The sequence below is a fragment of the Prorops nasuta genome, unplaced genomic scaffold (genome assembly GCF_024137725.1).
Source record: "Prorops nasuta isolate Cenicafe-Biocafe unplaced genomic scaffold, Cenicafe_Pnas_1.2 PNAS00001, whole genome shotgun sequence".
NCBI lineage: Eukaryota > Metazoa > Arthropoda > Insecta > Hymenoptera > Bethylidae > Prorops > Prorops nasuta.
The window spans coordinates 16,319,102-16,343,454 of record NW_027116798.1 but is presented as its reverse complement, the minus strand read 5'-3'; the positions used below and the strand labels follow the sequence as shown (position 1 = coordinate 16,343,454).

The 24,353-nt window shown below is 34.9% G+C and overlaps 2 protein-coding genes across 2 annotated transcripts in view; both read right to left on the bottom strand.

Annotated features, from left to right (window-relative positions):
- Positions 1 to 24,353, bottom strand: part of LOC136774074 (uncharacterized protein KIAA0930 homolog) — a 449,327-nt gene that overhangs the window by 301,467 nt on the left and 123,507 nt on the right. The gene's annotated exons all lie outside the window — the stretch shown is intronic.
- LOC136774500 (uncharacterized) lies at positions 8,317 to 9,630 on the bottom strand. The gene has a single exon (XM_066728835.1). The coding sequence runs from the start codon at positions 9,628 to 9,630 to the stop codon at positions 8,317 to 8,319; it is 1,314 nt and encodes a 437-aa protein (XP_066584932.1).

The window sequence follows — 24,353 nt, the reverse complement described above, 5'->3', positions numbered from 1 at the left end:
CATATATATAATATTATTTATCAAGTATAAAAGGGAAGAGATCGGATGCAATTTTCAGCCTATAAAGAGGAAAAAGCATCAGATAAGTATCGGGAGCAGCAAGTCACAAGAAAGATTAATTTAACAAAGCAAAATATTCTTTAATCTTTCTTTTGATTTAATGCTCCCGATACTTATTTGATGCTTTTTCCTCTTTATAGGCTGAAAATTACATCCGATATCTTCCTTTTTATACTTGATAAATAATATTATATATATGCACCATATTTGCATTATTTTCCATTACATTTTTCAACATCCCTACGTTTCCAACATAAATAATATGCTTTTTGGATAATACTTTTACTACGTCCAAAACGTCATCTTCATATTTGTCGATGTCGCGTTTCGTCTGCTGTTGTCTTTAAATTTTTGCTATAAGATAGTATAGAGGAGTTGAGATGGAGGACATGCATGAATCAATTTTGCGAGAAGCATTTTTGCTACAAGATAGTATAGGGAAGCAGAAACTATACCTGTACATGATTCAGTTTTGAACAGTGTACTTCTTATCGCTTTATTACACTTTTTAATAAAATTTATGTAATCTCCAATCGATGATGATGATGATGTATTTTCCATTAAACAGTAATATTTTTCACGAATCTCTCTCTCGTACGAAGTCAACATTTTTAAGCAATCAACCATTGTGTACATATTATGTTATTGATAATACAAAAAAATATTCTATAAAGAGAGAGAGAGAGAGAAATGAAGTTTTCTCAAACAATCAACCAACTTCGTTACCATTGACGATAGACACTTGAATCATAGTAATATTCTTAAATATGATTCACTCCCTTTTATATACCATACTGTTACAAAATGTTAATTAAGAAAATATTTTAACATATATAGTAGAGAATTTATTTACACATTAATTGTTTTATATACATATAGAGAACAATTGAAGTATTGAAATTAGATTTCTTTTAATCAATTTAACAATAATTGATGTACCCTCAATTTTCTCCTCCTCCTCCATCACTGGGAGAGAGAGAAGTTTTTTAAGGTTACGAAAAACATTTGTATGAGACTGGCAGGAGCTATTAACGAGCGTTTATGGTAGCGAATACCTCCTCGTCTCTCTCTCTCTCGACACAAACAAGTTTAAAGTATTAATACTTTTTTCATGCTGATAAAGATACTCACTGCCTTGCCGACGGGGCCGGGGCCTTGTCGGCGGCGTGCATCCAGGCGCATCCCTCTTACACCCTCATACTACCCCTTTCGGGGCGCGGGAAAAACACTACGGGAGTTAAAAAAGGGGTGGCGGTGGGCGGGGCCAGTGGGGGGAAACTCAAAACCGGACACGAACCATATTTGCACATGACCATGGCGCTTACCATATTTGGACATGACCATATATGGATCGAACCATATTTGGAATTACCCCCTCACCTCTCTTCACCTCCCCTCACCTACACTTCATCCAAGTCCTGTCTAGTACTACTACTATGCTCCATTTTAAACCTTCTAACAGTCCACTTAACACCTTTTATGTAAAAAACAGATATTTCTGTATAGTATGTTAAAGCCTATAACAAATATTTCTTTCTCATGTAAGAAATAGCAAAGCTTATCCATTTGTAATTGGATCTTTTCTCATGTGTTTAACAATATCGAACTGAGCAGCTTTTATTTTTGGAATATTCTTATTAGCCATTTATTTTAACCGAAAAAAATTGCACTTTTACCATAATATAATTTTTAATAAAAGTTAAATATGGAAAAGAGTTCTTACCACCTAGTTAAATCATTTAAAAATGTATTCAATCATTAATGATATTAAAGAACCAGTTATCTCCAATCTTTTATTACCTTAATAGTCCTTAAAACCGGCTTACATACATCATGGCTACCAGATTTATTTTTATGCGTTTTCGAACAATTTCCTACCAAGAAGGTAGTAATTGAATGAATGGGGGTTAAGGACAGGAGATGGCGTTTCTAACGTGATCGAGTGAGAGATTCGAGTTGGTCGGAACAATTCTCTGGTCTGAACATTTTGGTTGGTCGTAACATTTTTGGTCGGGAAAAATTCCGGCCAAGCCAAATTGGCTGTTTGCGCAAATGCATATTTGAATATCTCTGCATTGCATGAACCGATTTGAATGTTTGTGGTTTCGTAAGAAAGCTTAGGTTCGAATTATATTATGAAAGTTTCATTGGAATTTTAAATAAATTAATCAATTTCTAAATATAGCCACCGCTAAAAAAATTGGTCAAATCTTCGCGTAAAAGTAGGTAGTGTCACGCGACATTTGTTTTTAAATTACTTGCCGCATAAGACTACTGTGTTACTTGATGGTACTTTGAATGGTACTTTCATTCCTTGTTTGAATCATTCTGGTTCCTCTGATTCAGATTCAGAATTTGACACGGAATTAGACACTTCTTCAAAAGGCATCAAAAATATTTCAAAAATTTTCTATAGACAAGTACGAAATAGTTATGAGGAAAATCAGACAAAATTAGCGCCAAATCGCGATTACAATTAGGTTATGGGAGAAAGGCAATATCATGAAACACCCAAAAATGATTTTCTACTTCTTAATAAAACAGAAAAATTCTTAAAAACATTGTTATCAGTTCAGTTATTTGAGTTATTTTTTCTAGTGGTATAAAAAAATATATTCTGGAAAATACAAATTCCACTGAATATCAGCTAACTGCTAATGATTTCAATATTTTTTTAGGAATAATCATTACAACAATATTCAATGCACTTAAATCGCAAAGGGATTATTGGTCTTCGTTTAAGCTGTTACGCTGCAGCCCGATTGCATCAGCCATGAGCCGCGATAATTTTCTGAAAATTGAACGGAATATAAAATTTAGTAAACCACAAGATGAAAGCAACAGGACAAAGTTTGAAAAGTGAGAAAAATACTCAACATGTTTAGAAACAATATTCTGCAATTCGATTTTTCTCCTACGGCTCTATCTATTGATGAGATAATGGTCAAGTACCATGGGCGAGCTCCAGTTCTACAGTTTATGCCAAATAAACCTGAAAGGTTTGGCATAAAAATGTAGGCAATATGCAAACTAAAAGCATATTTATTTGATTTTGATGTATACTGCGGTTAATGATCTAATATGTTATATTCATAACTACTTATACTATTATGCCTTACTAATCTTAAACTTAATTAGAATACATTATAACTATTTAAAACTGGAATTAAACATTTAATTAATATAAGAGCCAGTTAAATTAAAAAGGCTCCGATTGCATTTTCAGCTATACGCCGTGTGGCGTCATCCGAAAGCAACCTGAGCCTCATTCTTGGGCAACGGTACTTCCTTGTTGCCGAAACCCCTGAGCGCGCGTGGCCAATAAGTCTTAGTCAACTATTAGATCAATCGACTAATTGACGTACGGTCGACTTAGTAACAATTGACGTACGATTGACTCCAAACCATACCATATATGGCCATGATAATTGATGCATTTAGGGCAACGACTCGATTGCTTGGCTACTGACCGATCAGTCCGGGCCCAGGAGTAACTAGAACAAGTCATCTGTGTGTGTGTAACTTTACCTAAGCATTAATTCTTGAGTTACTCAAAATTCTATCTAACTTTAAATTAGATATTAAATTCACAAAAACCTCTAAAAAACTGTATAACTATCAATTTATTTTATAATCTTCAACACTGTAAAATAACTCTACAAGGACTGAATAAATATAATGTACCAAAGTACTTGAATTTGCTTGTCACGGTGTGAATTGATAACAAAAGTGGTGTCAGCGTTGGGATAGGTTGAAAAGATCTATTGATTGGTGAAGCAGCAGAGAAGGAAGAAAAGATTACCTTGCGCTAATTAACTACGACGACGGCAACAACTGGACGAACCTTAACTTTAACTCAACTTCCCAGTACTCCAGTCCCTAAGGGATTCATATATCATCATCAGAATCTCAACAATTCGACCCAGTCTATTCGGGAGATCACTGCCTATCCTAAAGGATTCTACATCACCGACTAGCTTACCCGAGGAATCTACACGAGAACCTACGACATCAAGACCCAGATGAAGAAGAATATATTTTTTGTGAGTACTGTTCCAACTTGTAAAAAATCAGTAGCAAAATTATTTTCCTTCTGCGAATCATCGTAATAGCGCGCCCAGCGAGCGATTAAAATTTATAGGAAAATTTTCTCATGAGTCAAAACGACGGAAACCTTGACCGGACTCAATCGGTTCCTAATCTTACAACAACTTCTAGGCGTCTATTTAATTAAGTTTCTCTTAGCGACGAAGTAACTTCCTTCTTGCACGAAGTGCAAGAAAATACCGAACGCATTCTGTTCGACACAGATAGCCCAGAAGTGACCAATACTGTTGCAATTCCTAGCACATCAGCTGTTAACACGACCCGAAATCCATTAGTCGGCAGCGTAGATCGCAGTTTTTTCAAACGCAACGTAACTACTCGTAGACGCGGAGGCTCCATTATGGCAAATCGCGATCGTGTTGTCTTTCATGACCCAAACGCGGTACATATACAAAATCCAAATGGAACCCTGGACACTCGAGCGTCGGTAACGCCCGCTCCAAGAGTTCCCCATTCACCAATAAGTATCGAAATAAATAGATTAACCGATACCTTACGACGAGAGGCCGATCTTCTCGGGGAAGAGAACGCTAGGCTAAGAGAAGAAATTAGATAACTACGCAACCGGTAGGAAGCAGTTCCTTATGTAACAGAAACCAAACCGCGACCCTGTGGAAGCTCAACTGTAAAGAAGTCGTCGCGAAGAACTTTCTCTAAAGCTTTAAACTATGGATCGAACCATGAACGAGAAGAATTAACTCCAACTGAGGGCGGACCAAAACCCCGTTTTTCATTCGACAAGGCAATGTAAATGTTACCCACCTTTTCAGCGACTCTAGAAGGGTTAGATCCGTTCATAAGGACTGCATACCTTACACATGATGGGATAGCCCGTAAAGACCGGAGCGACCTATTACAATTTATTAGATTTTCGAGACTGAAAGGTAGAGCGTTCCATGAGTTTAAACATCGAGCTATAGACACTATCGACGATTTAGTCGTGGAACTAGAAGCCATTTTCAGGCCTAAACGATCAGTAGTAGTTGTTCAAAATGATTTATATTCTAGCCGCCAAAGAAAAGACGAGCCAGTAAAAGCATACGCTAATAAAATAGAAGGATTGTTAATTGAATTATTGCGGTTAAGTATGTACCCAGGAAACTCAGCAGACAATAATTCCGCAATTGAAGGGTTGCTGAGAAAACAAGCATTAATACAATTCAACCATGGCCTAAACTCGCGTATTATAACTATAGTGAAGGTTTCTAAATGTATCACTTTACGAGAATCTATTTCCATGGCAATAGAGGAGGACAGCAAGTAGTGTAGCTATGCGGTTCCGATGATAGGGAGTGGAGGAAGCTGTTGTGGAAGGGGGATGGGAGGGGATAAAGTTCTCTTAGTATGGCAGTGGTGGGGATGAGGAAGGAAAGGGTATTATAGCAGGGTCGTGTTTGGTTAGGGAGGGAGGGGGTATTTTTCACCCTAAGTCACAGTTGGAAGGTCTTATAATGGGACCGAGTTTGGGTAGGGCGGGGGGGAGGGAGGGGGCATTTTTCACCCTATAGTACCATTGGTTAGTTATCCTACGGGGCCCTAGTTGAGGGAAGGATTTTTCACCTTTCGAAGTCGATAGTTAGTTACCTTACGTAGCCTAACTATTTCCGACACAGCTAGGTGGCTACACGGATAAACTAGCTTGAGTTAATTGCTAGTTCGAGTAGTTACCGCTAGGTGACTACCTTCCTTAATCTGCTTTCGCGCTAATGGAATTTTATTACGTAACTACACACAAGTGAACTAATTTAATGTAATTGATAGTATCAGTAATCACAGCTAGGTGTCTACCGTAATCTCTTTTTCTCGCTAGTTAAATTATAGATAGCTATTGTGATAAGTTATTGATATCGTGCAAGGAAATATAATTAAGTCAATGCAACGAATAACAAAATATCCATCATTTAAAAGGTACAATTTTAATAATCATCCCATATTGGGGAGAATAACAATTTAATATCAATTTCAGGAATATTAACATTTTTGCTAGGACAACTTATTAAATCCTAGCTCTTACTATACCCAGGTCAGGTTCGTCATTTTATTAGGCCTTACTCCTCCCTTATTCGCTATGTGAAAAACTGATGCTGCCACCTAGTGGTTTGAAAACATGAACTTTTGCCGGAAAATGTACGACGGTAACCATAGGAAAAAATTATAATCCAGTTAATATTCAATAATTAAATTAATATTAAATTGTGTATTTTGATATGGAGTTTGACATAATTGAATACTAATAAAAAATAAGACATTACTGTGATATTGAGTTTCATATAATTAGGTAATAAAATAAAGTAAGACATGACTGTGATACTACGTACAGGATTCAGGAAAGTGGCCCATAAAATAAACTTTCAGCCTCAAACATTGCCTAAAGGGCAAAGATTAGTTGATGCGAATCATGTAATTAATGCTCAAGAACTGAGAGAAAATGGAATAAGTTATATGATAAAAGCTGAGGTTATAAGACAAGCTTCTGTTAGTTGTATGCCATATTCTGTAAAATTATATGTAAGTTTGAAGTTAAACAAAAGCATGAGGTAACTGCATAAAAATTATTTATATTTACCTAATATTTTTTCAGATTGACAGTACTAGGAATATACAATCAACAAGTTGTACTTGTACATACAACAAAAGTAACAAATGCAAACATTTGGCAGCACTAATTTTATATATAAATTCTGATAATAGTTTAACCAAAACGAACTATGAACAATTATGGGGACGACCAAGTGAAAAAAAAGCTATTCAAGAAAGGTATGCTAAAGGAAGATATTTTAATGAAATGTTTCCTACTCAAAATAAACTGACAGTCAACCATTTTGTGTAAGCATATCAGAATTACACAATTCATCTCATTTAAAAATTATTTTACTTGAAGCTATAAAAGATGATGATGAAGAATGTGTTCAAAGTTTAATGCAAGATATGCTAGAAACACTAGAAATAAATTTACAAAAAGAAGAATGCAAAAGTCTTGTGAATACTTTACTTTCATGTAATGTGTATGAAGTTTATTCAAAAGTGCAAAATATTTCTAAGGAATTAAATTATTTTTATCAAAAATCAATTGTTTTGTCAAGAGATAAAATTTTGGAATTAGCATTGAATACTGTGAGGCAATCAGGATGTGATACATGGTTTAAGGCGAGATATATAAGAATCTCAGCAAGTAAGGATGTCTACAGTATTCAAAGTCGAAAGTTTAGGTCTATCGAAGCAATAGTTGGAGAAAAGATGTTTCCAAAGAAATTGGATGTTGCTGCCACAAGGTATGGAAGAATTCATGAAACCGATGTTAAAAAAAAGTACGAACGTCTTTTCCAAGTTGAAGTAAAAACAGTGGGTGTTATAGTCAGTGAAAAAAAACCATGGTTATGTGCCAGTTTGGACGGTATTGTCTTAAAAAATAGTAAAATAAGTAAAATCGTAGAGTTCAAGTGTCCTAGTAGCTGTGAAAAAAAAAGCTATAATTGATTTTACTGCAAAAAAACCTTATCCTAGTTATTTAAAGGTATATGATGGGGTAATTGAATTGAGACAAAAGACAACATATTATACTCAGTGTCAAGTACAAATGTACATTGCTCAAATAGAGTTGTGTGATTTATTTATTTATACACCTGTCAAGAATGGAAGCATTTGTATTCCAGTTTCTCGTAATGAAATGTTTATAAAAGAAGTAATATTAAAGTGTGAACAATTTTACTTTCAAAATTATCTACCATCCTTATGTAACAAAGTTCAATTAGAGAATATACAACGAAATGATTCAAAAGATCTAACTAAAGGTGAAGGTGTACGTCACTTTACTGGAAATAACATTATTAATACAAAAACTTAGTTTAATTGTTTGAAGTTTAATGTTAATTTGTATTAGCATAAGACTGTATCAGTATTGCTATTTTATATTTTATATCTATTTTTAATTGTAATGAAAAAAAGCTTTAATATTGTTTTATCTTTATAAATTGTTGATTTAAGCAAAGCTTATAATAATATAAAAATTAAAAATAAGTAATTGCTAGTCAAATAAAATTTTTAAAGAATCGTTAAGTATTTTTAAAGAAAACATTTATTTATCAATAGTTACTACTTATTATAACAATAAAAAAAGTACATTAAATTGCTTTATGACACAAAAATATCTTATGAATTTTCTTTGTTATCGTTTATCGCAGAAATAATTGGTGGCTGCAAATTGACAAGAACGCAACAAACATGTACAATATCGTCAATATTATTAAATAAATGTTCAGGTATTTTATTTAAAATATGATATGTTCGTAGTCTCTGCATAATCCTCTCAACGTGGATCCTAACTTTTGCTATGTTGTATGTCTCATTGGTTTCCTGTTCAGTAAATTCACCCTTTTTTTCCAAAAATGGTGGCATAACAACTGTTGCACTTTTCCCTTGGTTATCTAGTATTTGTTTTATTTCTGGGAATCCCTTATCTGCCAAAACTACGTCACCTTCTTCTAGCAAATCTATTAAACCTGATTCTACAGTCAATTGAGTATCGCTTTTTCTACCTCCAGCAACTTTTGATTTAAAAGAGATAAAGCCTGATGGAGTAATTCCAACCAGAAGTTTTGCCGTGAAACCTCTTTTATAATGAGAGTAACAATAAACTCGATTTTCAACACTTATAGGCACTTCTATTCTAAATTCGGTGCAATCTATTATAACTCGAGTATTAGCATAATCGGGCTTGAAACAATCTGGTATTGTTCTCTTCACAACATTTTTACATGGCCAAAATACTAAGTCAGATGTAGCACAACTTAAATGGTGTAAAGTAGTATACAAAATTTTGGAAATTGATGTTCTGTGTACACAAAATAAAACACTGAGTGCAGAAAATGTTAACCCAAGTTTCATTTTCATCAGGAAGATGAGCAGTTTATTTTCCTGTGAAATCCTGCTGTTATTTCCTGATTTATTTAATCTCTTCAACAAAAAATAAAAATTTTCAAACGTTGTGCCTGCGAGATCCAATAATTGTTGCTCTTTTTGTATTGTGGTAAATCCAGCAAAAAAAGAGATTGATTTGTCTTGTTCAATTTTGGCTTCAGTATATTTATCTTCAAATGACTTAGGTGCTGTACCACATCCTTTATTTTTTAGCTTTTTCTGACTTATATAAATTGTAGGATTAGAGTCTGTAATAATCACAGTTTGAACTTCAACATCACAATAACTTTTGTCAGAAAACACTAATCTATTACAAATTAATGTTATCTGAAACTGCATATCTTTACAAAATATTTCTGCTTGGCATTCCGCATCCACAACTATTTTAGGTATTATGTTTTGTTCCGGTTCATAATTCACATTTGTATGGTATTCATTAATAAATTTATTATTTACATTACACGCAATTGCGTTATTATTTTCAGAAGTGTCTTGTTCATTTAAAGATTGACTGTGGGGTGTCTCATTTTTCTTTTGTCTGCGCATCATAAACCGAGAATGTCTGGAAAAATATCAGCACGAAAATTAACAGCTTTTTAAGTTTTTAATCATTTAGCATTTTTTTCTTATTTCATATTTAATATCTGATGAAGAGAACAAGGTTTCCTATATAAAGATAAAAATAATAGCTATAATTAAACATTATTTACGAAAACGTACCTCTTAATTGCTGCTTGTTGCTTTTTTTCGTCTACTTTATAAATTGGCGGAAATATTGTTGGAGAATAGTTTGGCGCATTTATTTCATCTCTCTTTACGCCTCCGATAAAATGATCGCTACATATATAACTCCATCGTTTTGGTATCCACAGTAATCCATCAGAGCTAAATTTGTACAATTAATATTACACTGATTTCTTTATTGAAGTAGCATAGTACAAAATATTGGCCTAGTAATAACTAAGGTTATATCACTTACTTTATTTTTCTCACTGCTGAGATCCATTTCTCCCTTTGCTGCAACTTATGTCGTGCAGATGGGAATCTGTAAAACTTACATCCACTATTTATACCATTATTTTTACAGCCGACGACACAACAATTTGTATGGCTCATTTTTTAAATAATCACAATAGAATTAGAATATTTTCCGGCAACGTTTACCGATTTTGCCACCATGAGCGCTGCGATACGTTTCCGTATCCCCTCCTTTAATTTGCACATAGCGAATAGTATGTCCTTAAAGGATACTATTTGACCCTTGTGACAAGGCATTGCATTCGTCATAGAAAAATTGGAATATTGTTTGTTACACATTAGTCACGGTAAAGGGGAGGGTAAGGCGCAACCTGCCTGTACTCGCGATAATTGCTTGTATTACGCTAAATCGCGGATCGATAGCTGATCTATTCGCACATGCGCCGATCTGATCATCTTGCGTGCTGTGGTCGCCTAAGACACACCAACTTTGGGTCCCGTCTAGTTAAGACCTGTGTGCAGTCTTTATTTTGTTTTTCCTCATGTGTTAATTTGTTTCCCGTTGCATATACGGTGAGGGTATTGCCCTGTAGTCAATTTCCTATTTTTATGATTTGGTGAGTGAATACAACTTGGTAGTAAAGAGGAAGTATAGCTAGAATGCAGTGGACAACCGAGTAGTGGACTTCTTGCATGGACGCATGCAGCAGCATCACCCCATTGTCATTCGCAAGTAGCTTTTGCTCCCAGGTAAACTTGGTTTTCTCTTGAGAAGAGGCCAAGGCTCCTTGCTATCTAATCCGTTGTCTTATCTCGAGTTTCGTCCGGCGTAATACGAGTCAGTTTCTTGTCTATGATTAAATAATTATTGCGTTTATTACTTTTTCGGGAACGGTTTTAAGAGCAATAGGTTAATGTTTAACGGGTCGCGAATCGTGTAGGGATCCCCTGTATTCTAGAAATACGTTGTAGGACGGGGTGTAGTCCCTCGTCAGAGAAAGGCGATTCAGAGCCTTCTCGAAGTTTTCCCGACGCGAGCCCGTTCGAATCTCCTTGCCTTAGCCATTTCCCCGTTATTTTAAGTAAAATTTGCAAAGCGTCTTGGTCCACGCATGGGACGAGTCTCCAGCCGGCCAACCGCGGAGGTATACCCAGAGAATTTCCAGCGAACTGGCGCCCAGAAATAATATCCTCGGAAGAACAAAATTAATTAAATTCAGAAAATGCAAACTGGAATTTATGTATAGCTTCATTTTTATTCGCGGAAATAAAATTGTGATTTTTATATATTAAAAATTGTAACGAGACTTTATTTAATATTTCCTGGCCATAAAACCTTCGTGTATCTTGTCGTCCGTTTCTGGTCCCTGCCCTTCCCTGACAAACCAAGGACGAATAGAGTTTCGTAAATATTCTTTTTAGGTAATCCCTGGAGTGAAAAGACTATTCGAGGCCGAGCCGTGAAACGAGACGTTACACCTTTCAGAACCAATCCTAAACCCTCCCACTATTCTCCCCTTCTATAGACCCTCTCTAGGCTTTCATTCAAGACTACTCTACAATCAAAACTTCCTCAGACTTCAAGAAATCATTTACTTTTCTGCGAGCAAGTTAGAGTGATAAAAAGATGTTGACTAAAATTATAATCAATTTAGATTATACATTGGTGATACCACATGATACAACTATAGAGAATGATGAAGCCCATGACTCATATATAATGACATTACTCGATGGGATCGAGAATGATATTAAGCACGATATAATGTTGGAGTTACTAAATGAACATACAGATGAGGAGATTGAAAATGGTAAGTTATTAGAAAATGAGCTTGTTATACATTTCTCTAAAACTCTTCTATCGTTTTTCAGCTCACCTTCAAGAGGAGGAGGATGAGGATCAGACAGGGAGAGTGTGGATGAGTAACTGATAGTAAAAACTATAAAATGTACACTAAAACTTTTGTTATTGAATAAAAAACTGTTCTAAGAATTTTTATAGCCTACCCTTAAGATTTTCTCAATATTCTCTCTACACATTTGTTCTCAACCTATGTCAGGCCATTTCTTCCTGACTTATCTTTTAGCTTTTCAGGTAAGCATATCACACAATCCATCTAACAAACAGGCTCGGCTTTAGAAAGGGAAAGAGTTGTCACAGCACTTCATTTTTTTAAGGGGTAGGTAAAGCAAAGCATAACTTTTACCTAGACTTAAGAAGCTGTATTGGCACCATTCTAGCGATTGGAAAACTGATTGCAGAGTGTGCTGATATCTTCTAGAACGGATAAGTGCGAGCACCGAACGTCTGAGATCATGTCATGACTTGTTCGAAACAAACGTCTAGACTAATGTTATTTGATTTATGACCCCTTTATAGCCCCGATTTTTTCATATTCTCTCAATTTCTTTATGTGACTAGCTATCGAGAGGAATGTTCTCGTAAATTTTTCCGTTTAACTTTTCACTTAAGAAAAGTCTGCAACACGTTTATGCAATTAAAAGAATTCTGGAGAAACCACTGTTAACGTGTTATGACTTGTTTGACGCAGATTTTCCCCAGTTCACTTAAGAAAAACCTACAACATGATTATGCAATTAAAAGAATTCAGGAGAAACCACTTGTAACGTGTTACAACTTGTTTGACGCAAATTTTGTAGGCGTGTAAGAATTCCCACCACATAAATATTAACTTCCAATAAGAATGCATCTCATCCCTTCCACAATTTTTTTAAAACCAATGTTGTTAACAATCGGGAAATTTCAGGTAGTCAATTTCATTTGAAGCTTCAAGGAGGTGAAAGATCAAGTGCAAAGCTGTATTCCGAATATTTTCCTTGCTGCACCACAGAAAAAACCTTTTGGGTGGTAAGAATTATTCTCTTATTATTCTTTTTTTCCTTGCTATTCTATATGAATGTTTTTTTTTCTTTTCTCAATTTCTATGTTTTTTCACAGAAATGGATTTAACCAAAATCAATGCACTTGCAAGTGCAACTTACGAACCTAAGACTTTCGTAAAGTTGAATACTTTTGAGGAGAATAACGAGTATCAAATCGCTGAATTAGTGAAAATTAAGACCAAATATGTAGAGAAATTAATAGCGAAACTGGTTACAGACGAATGGTTCTTCCTTCCCTCAAGGATGATGAAATTACTGGAGCCGCCTGAACTAATCAAAGAACTTCAAAATGCTGCATCAGCGAATATATTAAAAATCTTATATGTTGGCGGACGATACAATAATTTAGAATTTAAAGTTAACCAATGGTAATTATAAGATAAATTTGTGGAAATGTATATAAGGAATGTTTTTTGAAGGAATGATATTAATAAATGTTTATTATATCTAAATTATTTATTTATTTATTTTTCTTTACCCCCCACTACATTAGTGAGCTACTTATATAAATCTATGAATTTAGTCAATTAACTTACATTTCTAACAATACTAGTAAGCGGGTTATATTCAACAATTTTATCATGTATAATTAAACAAAATGCAGTAGTATTACTTGGAATATTTCTAGTACAATCAATCTCAATTTTTACATCAACAGTGCCTGATTTTACAGATTCATTTTGATGCGAACAATCGATGACGACGAAAGGACCGTATTCTACAAAATTTTTGTAATTAAGCATCGGTTTCGACTGTTTTTCTCCTGCATAATATGAATGAATAAATTTAATATACATATCATATAGTACAGAATAACGGGTTTTTTCGCTATCACTATCAATTCGGTCATATGGATAAAATTCCGTATTCAGATAGTCTTTAACATCACGAACAGTACTCTCACTGGATTTAAGCACCTCCATATGCTGCGTACTCTTCTTATTTTGTCTAAATGCTAGTATAACATATCGAGGTTTCTCCAATTGTGTTGCAGCTTTTACGGCCCATGTATGCCTTTGTGTTTCAGGTAGAAGTGGATATTCGTAGTGTTCCCAGGAACGAAAAGCCATGGTTAGACTTTTATTTTGCTCAATCAAACGTAGAAATTTCAGTTTTGTATAATCATTCAGTGATACATGTGGATTACTCCACTGCACTTTTTGCAATTCAATTTTGGACTCAGTGATTTTTCTCGAAGAATATACTGAATTTATATCATCACGTGCTCGAATAAGAACGAGTTCATGACGTGCATTTATTATAACTCTTCTATAGTCTTCACAAAAACCCAACAGCATTTGCAATGGTACACAAAAGTTGAAATGATTCGTTGACTTCTGATCCGCTAGAAACCATCCTGAATGATGTAGACTTGCACTTTCCTCAGCAGTTAAGGAGATGAGCTTCTTCATGGAGCTAATGATACCCACATTCTTACAGCGGTCAATCTCAATACCATTCAATTCATAATGAATTTCATCAAACTAAAATGCCATGGAATTATAGTCAAGTCCTACAACATCTTCAGGTGTTGCATGTAGAGCACGGGTTCCAATGATTATTTTTCTCTCAATGTAGAGATAACTTTCACAGGGTAGAAAAATTAAATCTTGCTGTTGTATAGGAATTCGAATTTCATCACAATTTCCCAATGATGCATTTGCATAAGAATTGTAAGCATGCATTTCCATTTTCGTGATGCGATTGTCGAACACAGGTTGAGCGATTACATCTAATGGGTCCATCTTTATTTTTAACGTTAAATTCCAGTGATTGTAGAAAGGCGATATTTCTTCTTGTTAAAGATGCTCCAACGTTACCTTCGCTCAATGTATTCTGTCCTCCAACGTTACCTTCACTCAATGTATTCTGTCCTGCAGCAGCAGTTGGACTGATTGGCTCATCGAGTATCGGTGATTTATAAGTATTCTTGTAAATCAGCATTTTCTAATATGTAATCGAATTGTAATTTCTTCACCACCGAAATTTACTATACGATCTTCCTAATCGAGAATACGCAAGGTGAGACGATCAATTACTTTCGCAATGACTGGCAAGTAAATGACGTTCTTAGGTGTTTCTGCGATTTTATAATCTGGCGGAACACTCGGAAAAAATTCATGTATAACATGTCAAAGTCTACCGTTTGTGTACGCACCAGCTGTAATGCTGCATTCAATTCGTAGAATATTTACTCTTATAATCTTTACGGGCTCGTCTGATTCAGCTAGTGTATTCGACGGAATAACACGATCTGATGAAAAACCCAACAAAGAGCCTATATTGTTAGGTTGCGTAAAATCAATCTAATATTTACACTTTATTTATCTTTTTAATGTATTATTATTAGCACGTAGAACAATTACTTCTTCTTCATCATCTTTGAACATCTGATCACGTAAAAAGGCATTTATGGCATCGAGCTCATAACAACCTATAGGTACAGTTAGTTCCTTATTATCAACGTACAATATATTGTTTGTCTCATCAACATTAGCGATTGAATTGAAGCTCTGAAAGTCTACGAGACCGATTCCATATTGTCCATCCTGAAGATTGATCAGAGGGAAAAAATCTGATCCCAATACAGAGTCACGACCAGAGAGTGTAACTGTTAAAGACATTGTTCACGTAGAAACTTGACACACAACTGACCGCATATGCTTGAATCATACGATTGATATTGATCGTGGTTGTAGTAGATTATAGCAGAAGGTCCAAAATATTCCACAAGTTCAATTGCAGGTTTTAAATTTCCGAAAGAATCGAAATATTTAACGTGCTTATTGTGTTTAACGTAAGCGACCCAATGTGATCCAAGACCTTGTTTGTCATTAAGATTCACAATTGCGCACTCATTGCGTTGCACATTTTGAGGTAGAGATGTACGCATAAAGACTCCTCGAAAATGCGGTATTTCACGGCAGACGTTTGATAATTGTGTATTACTAGTAGGTCCAGATTTAGGAAGTCCATTTATTTTCTTTTCCTTTTCACTCCCTCTCCTTTTCGGCCTTATGGTGCGAGGTATAAACCTTGTCCCCGTCTAGCTTCCATTAAGCGATTGTGTTGATGCATTTCTTCCAATTGTTTTTTTGGCTGCTTTGGGTGTCGTTTACAGCCTTTGCTATACCTGCTGCACCGCCAGCTAATGCGCCCACCGCACTCAGCAGCGGAAGCAGTGGTAATAAACCCCCCCGTTTTGTTTTAGTAAGTGACTTTTTTCTCAGTAAACCACCTCGTTTTTTCACTACACGAATTTTTCTTTTCTTCGTACTTTTTCTAGACACTCGCAGTCCTAAGCCAAGTTTCCGTTTTGTATTCATTGATGCCCAGACAGCAGTCGCTGTTGCTCGTTCACCTACGGATGTGACACTAGCTATGATACGTTGTCGTGCACGCCGTGCAAGCACTTTATCAGCATGATGACGCGAGGGCAGGTCCTTATATACTGAATATGCGATATCATGCTCACGGCAAGCATCATCCACAGGGTTTATTCCTCGATCGCCACGTGCTAGCTGATCATGAAGGCGAGTACCTGGACCGCAATAATTGTAGCCAGGTACATGCAGCTCGAAGGGTAGTTTATTTAGCAGATTATTGAAAAAAGATCCACACCCATAACTCATCATGTGATGCTTTCCTAACGGGTTCGTTGACACATCCAGCAATTTTTTATTGATGGGGGTAATGCATCAAAATGATCTTGATTAGGTAAATGATAATGTTCCGTACAGGCACAATATTGTTGCACTTCAGGATCTGAACGAATGTGGTCAGGCAAGTTACACCAAACCAGTCGAGTACTGTTTGGAAAGCGCTTCAATAGTAAAATTTTTGGAATGTATTCAAGCAGCTCAATAGTCAAATCCTCCAAACGTAGCACATCTAACATTAACAACGACATGATGAGAACTGATGAGATAATCTGCTTCAAGCCTATAAATAGCTTGCATGATCATAGAGTTTTAGTTATGGATTTCGTAAAGCAACCGCTGCACATTCGTGTCTCCACTGCCGATCGCTATATTGTCGGTGGAGGTTGCGGAGGAGAGAATAAACGTCACGGATCCCTACTTCCGTCTACAATTAGTAGCATAATTTGTGGACCCTCGAATTGTGGTAAAACAAACCTACTGCTTAGTCTTATAGAAAGTCCTACCGGTGTGAGATTTGAAAATATTTATGTATACTCAAAGTCGCTTCAGCAACCCAAGTATCAATACCTGGAACGGTTATTAAAAGGACTAAAAGGTATTGGGTATTTTAAATTTTCAAACAATAGCGACGTTGTAAAGGTAACTGAGGCGTTACCAAATTCTATTTTCATGTTTGATGATGTTGCTAACGATAAGCAAGATAATATCAGAGACTACTTCTCCATGGGTAGACATTCAAATATTGACTGCTTCTACCTCTGCCAGACTTATGCTAAAATTCCTAAACAAATGATTCGTGATAATGCAAATCTTCTCATAATCTTTAAGCAAGATGGTACTAATTTAAAACATATTTATAAAGATCATGTAAACACGGATATGTCATATGAAAAATTCAGTGAATTATGATCAAAGTGCTGGCACAATGTTTATAGATTTCTAATGATTGACAAGGATAGTACAATTCAAAATGGTAGATATCGGAAAGGTTTCGATGCGAATGCTAAGATTAAATAGTATACCGCTTGCTTAAAATTGATCAGTTTAGGCTAAGGGCCAATGTATTCACTCAAAACAGCAAACCTCATGTACAATATGGCGGGCAAAAATCTGAGCGCAGAAATTTGTGTTGGCAGCATCGAAATCCATCAGAAAAATGACGTCACTTGTAGATAAAATGGCTTCACACAGATAATTCATGCTGAGTATTATCTTTTGAGCATTTTAATTTGACAGCTAGTCTTTTTATATAAAATATTGATGAGTTAATGTATATTTTATTATATGCATGTAGTATTATTGAAAATGATATTAATTAATCTAGAGGAATCAATATATATAAATTATTCAATTAATGTAAATTTGGAAAGCAATAAAAGCTCAAATATTAATAAACTTTAGATGAGCATTTCTATTCAATGTTTGAATTATAATGAATAATATATTTACAATGAAGGAGTACAACTGTATAATATAAATACCGATAATTTAATATTTGATGGATTGAATTCCCAGAATGTGTAGTTGGGACAAACAAGGATCGTTAACACCGTTTGAAATATAAATGGAACTAGTGAGCTCATTGATGTTTTTAAGCGTACATTGAATACTAGGCCACAATTCAACAGACAAGAGTGCTTTCCTGTTTTGATCACTGGTTTCCTTGCGAACCTATCATAAGTAAATAAGTTTTTCGTTATGTTAAGAGTTTTTAAAAGAGATTGTCTCATAATAACCAAAAATATATTATTTTTTAAATGGTAGCCATATGACCTAAGCCAATAATCTGTCATACTAGTTCATAATAACCTACTGGTGCCAGCTTGTATATGGTTGAACCAGACATTTTTCTGCAGTAACAACTAAAATAAAAAATAAAATATTACTATAATGATAGATTTTAAGAAATTATTGTATTAATATAAGAATAAAAATGTAATTAACTAACCAGTTTCAGAAATTGCATAGACACATTGAAACTTTTCTTCTCTCTCCTAATTTTCAATTTTTGACAAACCGCAGCTCATCATTGTGAAATATTAACAGAAAATACACAAGCTAGATGAGCATAATTCTTTATGAAAATTGTCCTAAACAGTAATGGAAAAAATATATACTCTTTTTGGTCCTTTTGATGCATAGCTTTTAAAATATCTTCAATCCAGCGTCCTCACATGTACTCTAACAGCTAGTCGTAATCAATCATTTATATCGAGTAAACTGACATGTAACAATAACAAAATTCCATCACATTAACAATATTTAGGAACTATTGTATCTTCTTGGATCTCTTAATACCAATTCTTCTATTAAAAATGCAGAAAGCATTCTGTAACTTAAATAACACAAAGAATCAATTTCTTTTAAATAAAATAGATATATACTTTCATATATGACATACGAAACACTCGTCTGATATTTGTGTATCATAACTTGCGTATGATTACATTACACATCACACTGGCACGTGCACTAGTATGCAAACAAAGTGGAGCTTTTCTTCCTTCACTGCTCATTTTATCAGAAATTTATTAACACCACTTGAGCTGTCAAAATAAAATGCTCAAAAGATAATATTCAGCATGAATTATCTGTGTGAAGCCATTTTATCTTCAAATGACGTCATTTTTCGGATGGATTTCGATGCTGCCAATACAAATTTCTGCGCTCAGATTTTTGCCCGCCATGTTGTACACGAGGCTTGCCCGTTTTGAGTGAATACATTGGCCCCTAGTGCCCATCAAAACGCACATCAAATAAACGTGGATTGAACCTGGATTGAACGTGAATTGAACGTGTATTGAACATGGATTGAACGTGGATTGAACTTGAATTGAACGTGGATTGAACGTGGAAACATGGAAAACGGGAAAATAGATGAAAAGATGCTGCTTAAGAAGATTGTAGAGAAAAGTAAAGTAATACGTGAAAAATATCATGCACTCAAATCCGGAAGAGAAATTATGGAAACCAATTTAAATGAAACTTTTAAGCCAATAGTTGAACCTTTGAAGAATCTCACTGAACATAATGAGATGCCCATCATGTCACCGAAATATGAGTATAAACAGGAACCGCAACAGAAAGCTACTGTAAGCGATGATTCTTTCATTATCCCGCTGAAACGGAAAAGGACTTATCTCTCATCGACTCCACAACGTAAGGATTTCACATACAACTCTAGAATTAATATTCCAAACCCATCATCAGATGATGATGAGCAAGGATATTCACGACCTAATGAAACACTATACCTTTCTCTGGATGAGGACGAGGAGCAGGAGGAGGGCAGGAAAGGGGAAAAGGAAGATAATGGTTTAGCAATACAATCATCAACGCAAGCAGAAATGTCATCATCACCATTGCAAAGATTCTTAGATTTAAATAGTTCTATGTCAGAATATGGACCAATTGGACGTAAATATATAGAGATGTTTATGCGTAAAAATAAGGATTTAATTGATGATAATTTTGGAGTTGCAAGAGATGGTAGGCTTAGCAAAACGAGACTTGGAAAATGTGCTTTTAAAGTAGATCGCAGAGATTTTATTATTATTGAGATAAAGAGTATTATCAGGGTACTACTGGTCTATTTGAATTGATCTTCATGAAAGAGCCACATGATTATACTGAAGATGATTTAGAAGTATATAAGAATATTCTTTCTCAAATTAATGTACACAGAGTAGATTACAGTAGCGAGGGAAAGCTTCGAGGAAATAAGGGTCATAAATGGAAGAAAATAATTAGTCCATTATTTCCCTCAAAGAAACTTGTAAAAGGTAGCGGTTATATGTGTTAATGATAAACCGGTGAACTATGTACATTGGAATGATCCGAATGAATTAGTTGAACGTTTGAGACTTTTGATAGCATCATCTGCTGCAGGTCATACGAATCATCAAAATGAGATACAATCAATAATTGAGGAGCTTCGTGAAGAACGTATTATCCTATAAAAGAGATTACACTTTCACCATTTTCCCAGTTGATTGTGTTACTTCACAATGTCAATAAATAAATTTGGAGGTATTTCCACTACCAGTAATGTGAGAAAATATTTCCGCAAAACTGAAAATGAAACGTTAAAATTTGATAAACGAATGAATGCATTTAATGCTAATGGGAATGTAATCCCAAACTTAGGATTTGATGCTACTGATGAGAAATGTGCAGTGACTGTGCGTGTTTTGTCGGATAATATGAATGCTGTACGTGAGAGCCTTCAAATGAAATGCAAGAATACAGTGATATGTTACGAAGTATTGCGTTAAGACAGGATGAAGTCGAGTTAAGGTTGAATGATTCTCAAGTGAAATTGATAAATTTCATGCAGAAACATGCTGAAGATAATGCAGAATTATTTAAATATGTGTCAATTTTCAAGGAGAATCAGGTTAAAGAGGATGCTGAAGTATAACAGAATTCTTCTTGAAATAATTTGACAAAGAGTTTTCTTAGGAATAAGAAACTTTTACTGCCATCAGTGCTCGATGTACTCTTGTAAACCCAACACATACCTGAAGAGTTATGGATAGTGAAGAGAAGAAAAAATTGGTTAAAGAACTACATGTACCTGCAAGACGAAATTTTCAAAGTAGAAGAGTTATAATAAGAGGCTTCGATGACCTCTGGCAAGCAGATCTGGTTGATATGAAGAATTATACCCGACGGAGGTTACCACTATATTCTCACGGTTATTGATGCATTGTTGAAATTTGGATGGGCAGTAGCACTAAAAACTAAAACTGGCAAGGAAGTAGCAGCCGCATTTACGAATATTCTGAAAAGTGGGAGATGTCCTAAAAATTTGAAAACAGATGATGGCAAGGAGTTTTATAATAGTGATTTCAAGTCGCTTATAAAAGAAACCTAGAATAAATCATTACTCAACATACAGTGTACTGAAAGCCACGATAGCTGAGCGCTGGAATCGTACGTTGAAGACTGAAATGTGGAAACGATTTACGCTGAATGGAAATTATAAGTGGCGAGGTATACTACAGCGACTGGTTGAAGACTACAACGCAAGAAAACATCGTACTATACGAATGCAACCAGCTGATGTAACACCAGACCATGCTAATTAACTCCTGACTACAGTATACAATAATATAAAGATTATTGGTCGTGCCAAGTTCAAAGTAGGTGATTTTGTACGAATCAGTAAATACAAGAATGTATTCGCAAAAGGATACACACCAAATTGGACAACTGAAATATTTGAAATTATAAAAGTGCAGAAAACAAATCCTGTTACATATTTACTTAGAGACTCTAGTGGTACTGATATATACGGAGGATTCTACGAATATGAACTTTTAAAAACTGCTAATCCTAATGTGTATCTAGTGGAGAAGGTATTACGTAAGAAGGGTGATAAGGTCTTTGTGAAGTGGTTAGGATTCGATAATACGCATAATTGGTGGGTAAATAAAGATAATATTTTGTAAAAACATTATTTACTAATAAAATTATTCAATTTAAATATAATTAATTTATTCTATAATGACCCCAAGGTAGAGTCGATACAGTTCCTTGCACGACATAACGCTTATCATTATGTGGGCTGAGAGCTGCTTTCCGTTGTGTAATCGAATAAACATTATGCAATTTTGAGCGAATTAAATTCTGATTGCGAGCTTGTACAGTAAAATTTGTTATACAGTCCTTATAGTCCTCGAAGCTTATGTTTCTAGCAACAACGTAAGTCTTAATACTTTTAGCTTTTTTGATAATTTTATTTTGTACTTTAAATGTGTACATTTTTTATCTCAACCCAATAAACTCAGTCATTATCTGCCCATTATTCTCATCTTTCATCAACCTCGGGATTTTTTTATTCACTAAAGGCAAATTTTACTGATTGATGGGAGAATAATCGCTTGTATCAAATCTATAAAGATTCTCCTTCATAATAGTGTAAATATCATCACACTCAATGCTGTATATTAGACTATCCGTATCGGTATATAACGCTTTACATTTGCTACCGAACGTAGAAAGCTTATAATCATAATGAAAATCATACAAACATGTTTTCGAAATATCAAGAATGCTCATACCTACATATATAGGCTTAATGAATTTAGCTGCTAATTTTGTTAATTCAATCGTGACCAAATTCTCACTGAATATAGTGCGACTGTGAAAATTAGGCTTAGCAATCATTGCTTCAGCACCATATCTTCCCTCCCACCTACTCACGAGTCTCACATCAACTCTATTTCTAACATTCTCCATAGTCTTACCGAACACCGCATTGTTCATTAATTTGAGAAGATTTTTCTCAAACTCATTTTTAGATGCTGCACGCAAACTAGTGTTCAGATCGATATATTTACGTAGCCAGGTGGACTGCTGAAATCCTAAAACGCGATGAATGTGTTTTAAGACAACACCATTACGCATACATTGCTGTAAAGCATGATAGTGTATAACATAGCGCTCCTTATTTTCTAAAGTTGCAAGTAGCTTCTTCTGACGTGTACCCGGTGGTGCATCACGTACGGGACAAAATGGAAGGTCGGAATGTTTATCGTGAAGCATGCTTGGATACTCTAATTCAACCTCTAAAATATAACCCTTGGGTGAATCTATCGGTATATTAGGGATATCCAAGTTATTAACATTTTCAATCCAGCGAAATCCGTGAGTAGGTAGCGGTTGAGACATTGCCCACCCATACAAATTATTTACATCGTAGTACATTAAATATTTAGAAGGTTCCTCGGGATTGTAGTTTTGCATGTACCGATAGTTAGCCTTTTCATAGCGATGCGAGCACTGGCTTAAACCACCACGTATACCTCGTTCTACGAAAAGCAGCATTTCTACGTCAGTGAAAAGTTTTAATCTTATTCCTGTATGTTTGAGCATTGCATCCCAATTGAAGCCTGGGAGTGTATAATAATGAGCAGGATCTAACTTATAAGTTTGCAAGCAGGTATCACGAAAATTTTCGAAAAAGTCATCCAACAATAGTACATCAGTTTTCAAATAGAGATCGCTATACTCTCCAAGTGTTCACATTTAAAATCTGGTCCATACCTCCTTAGCGTGATTATATGCCTCCTCACTAATATCACTATCGAATAATCTATTATAGAACAACTCGCGTGGGGGTAAAGCAGCTTCTTCCAAACGGTTCAGATTATCTATGTAATCGTAAGGAAAAATACCTTTCCTTGTCAGAAGGTTAAATTGTTCTATGTTTGCATATGAGAATTCTGACTCTAAATTTTTTAACTGCGATCTTGTTAAATATGAACACAATTTGTCTAAACTAGATGTCATAAATTTGAAAGAATCGATAAACCTCAGTTGTATATTATATTTACGTATAAATTTAGTGAATGAAATGTATTTTTCCTTAAGTACAAGTAACAATTGTACTGAACCTTCATACAGGTTAGCAATTGTGCCAACAATAAAATGTGCATCATAACCAGTTAAATTATAAAAAATTACTGGTATTACATGTGAATCTTTAAAGTATAAATTTCAATTATTATAAGCAGGCCCCCTATATCTACCAGTTAAATGATCATGATCGCGAACACGTATTTGATCTGGAAGAAACGGCTTTTTACATATATGGCAGTTGGGTTCAGTATAATGCCTTGAATTTTCACTAATACTTAGTTTATGCATAGGTATTACAGTTTTCAGTTTTTCACTCGCTATACTAGCCATTTTATCAAGCTCATGTTCGAACCATTCAAT

Bases quoted from the DNA above. Each gene is read 5' to 3' on its own strand.
- LOC136774500 (XM_066728835.1), bottom strand. From the start codon at position 9,630: ATGCGCAGACAAAAGAAAAATGAGACACCCCACAGTCAATCTTTAAAT.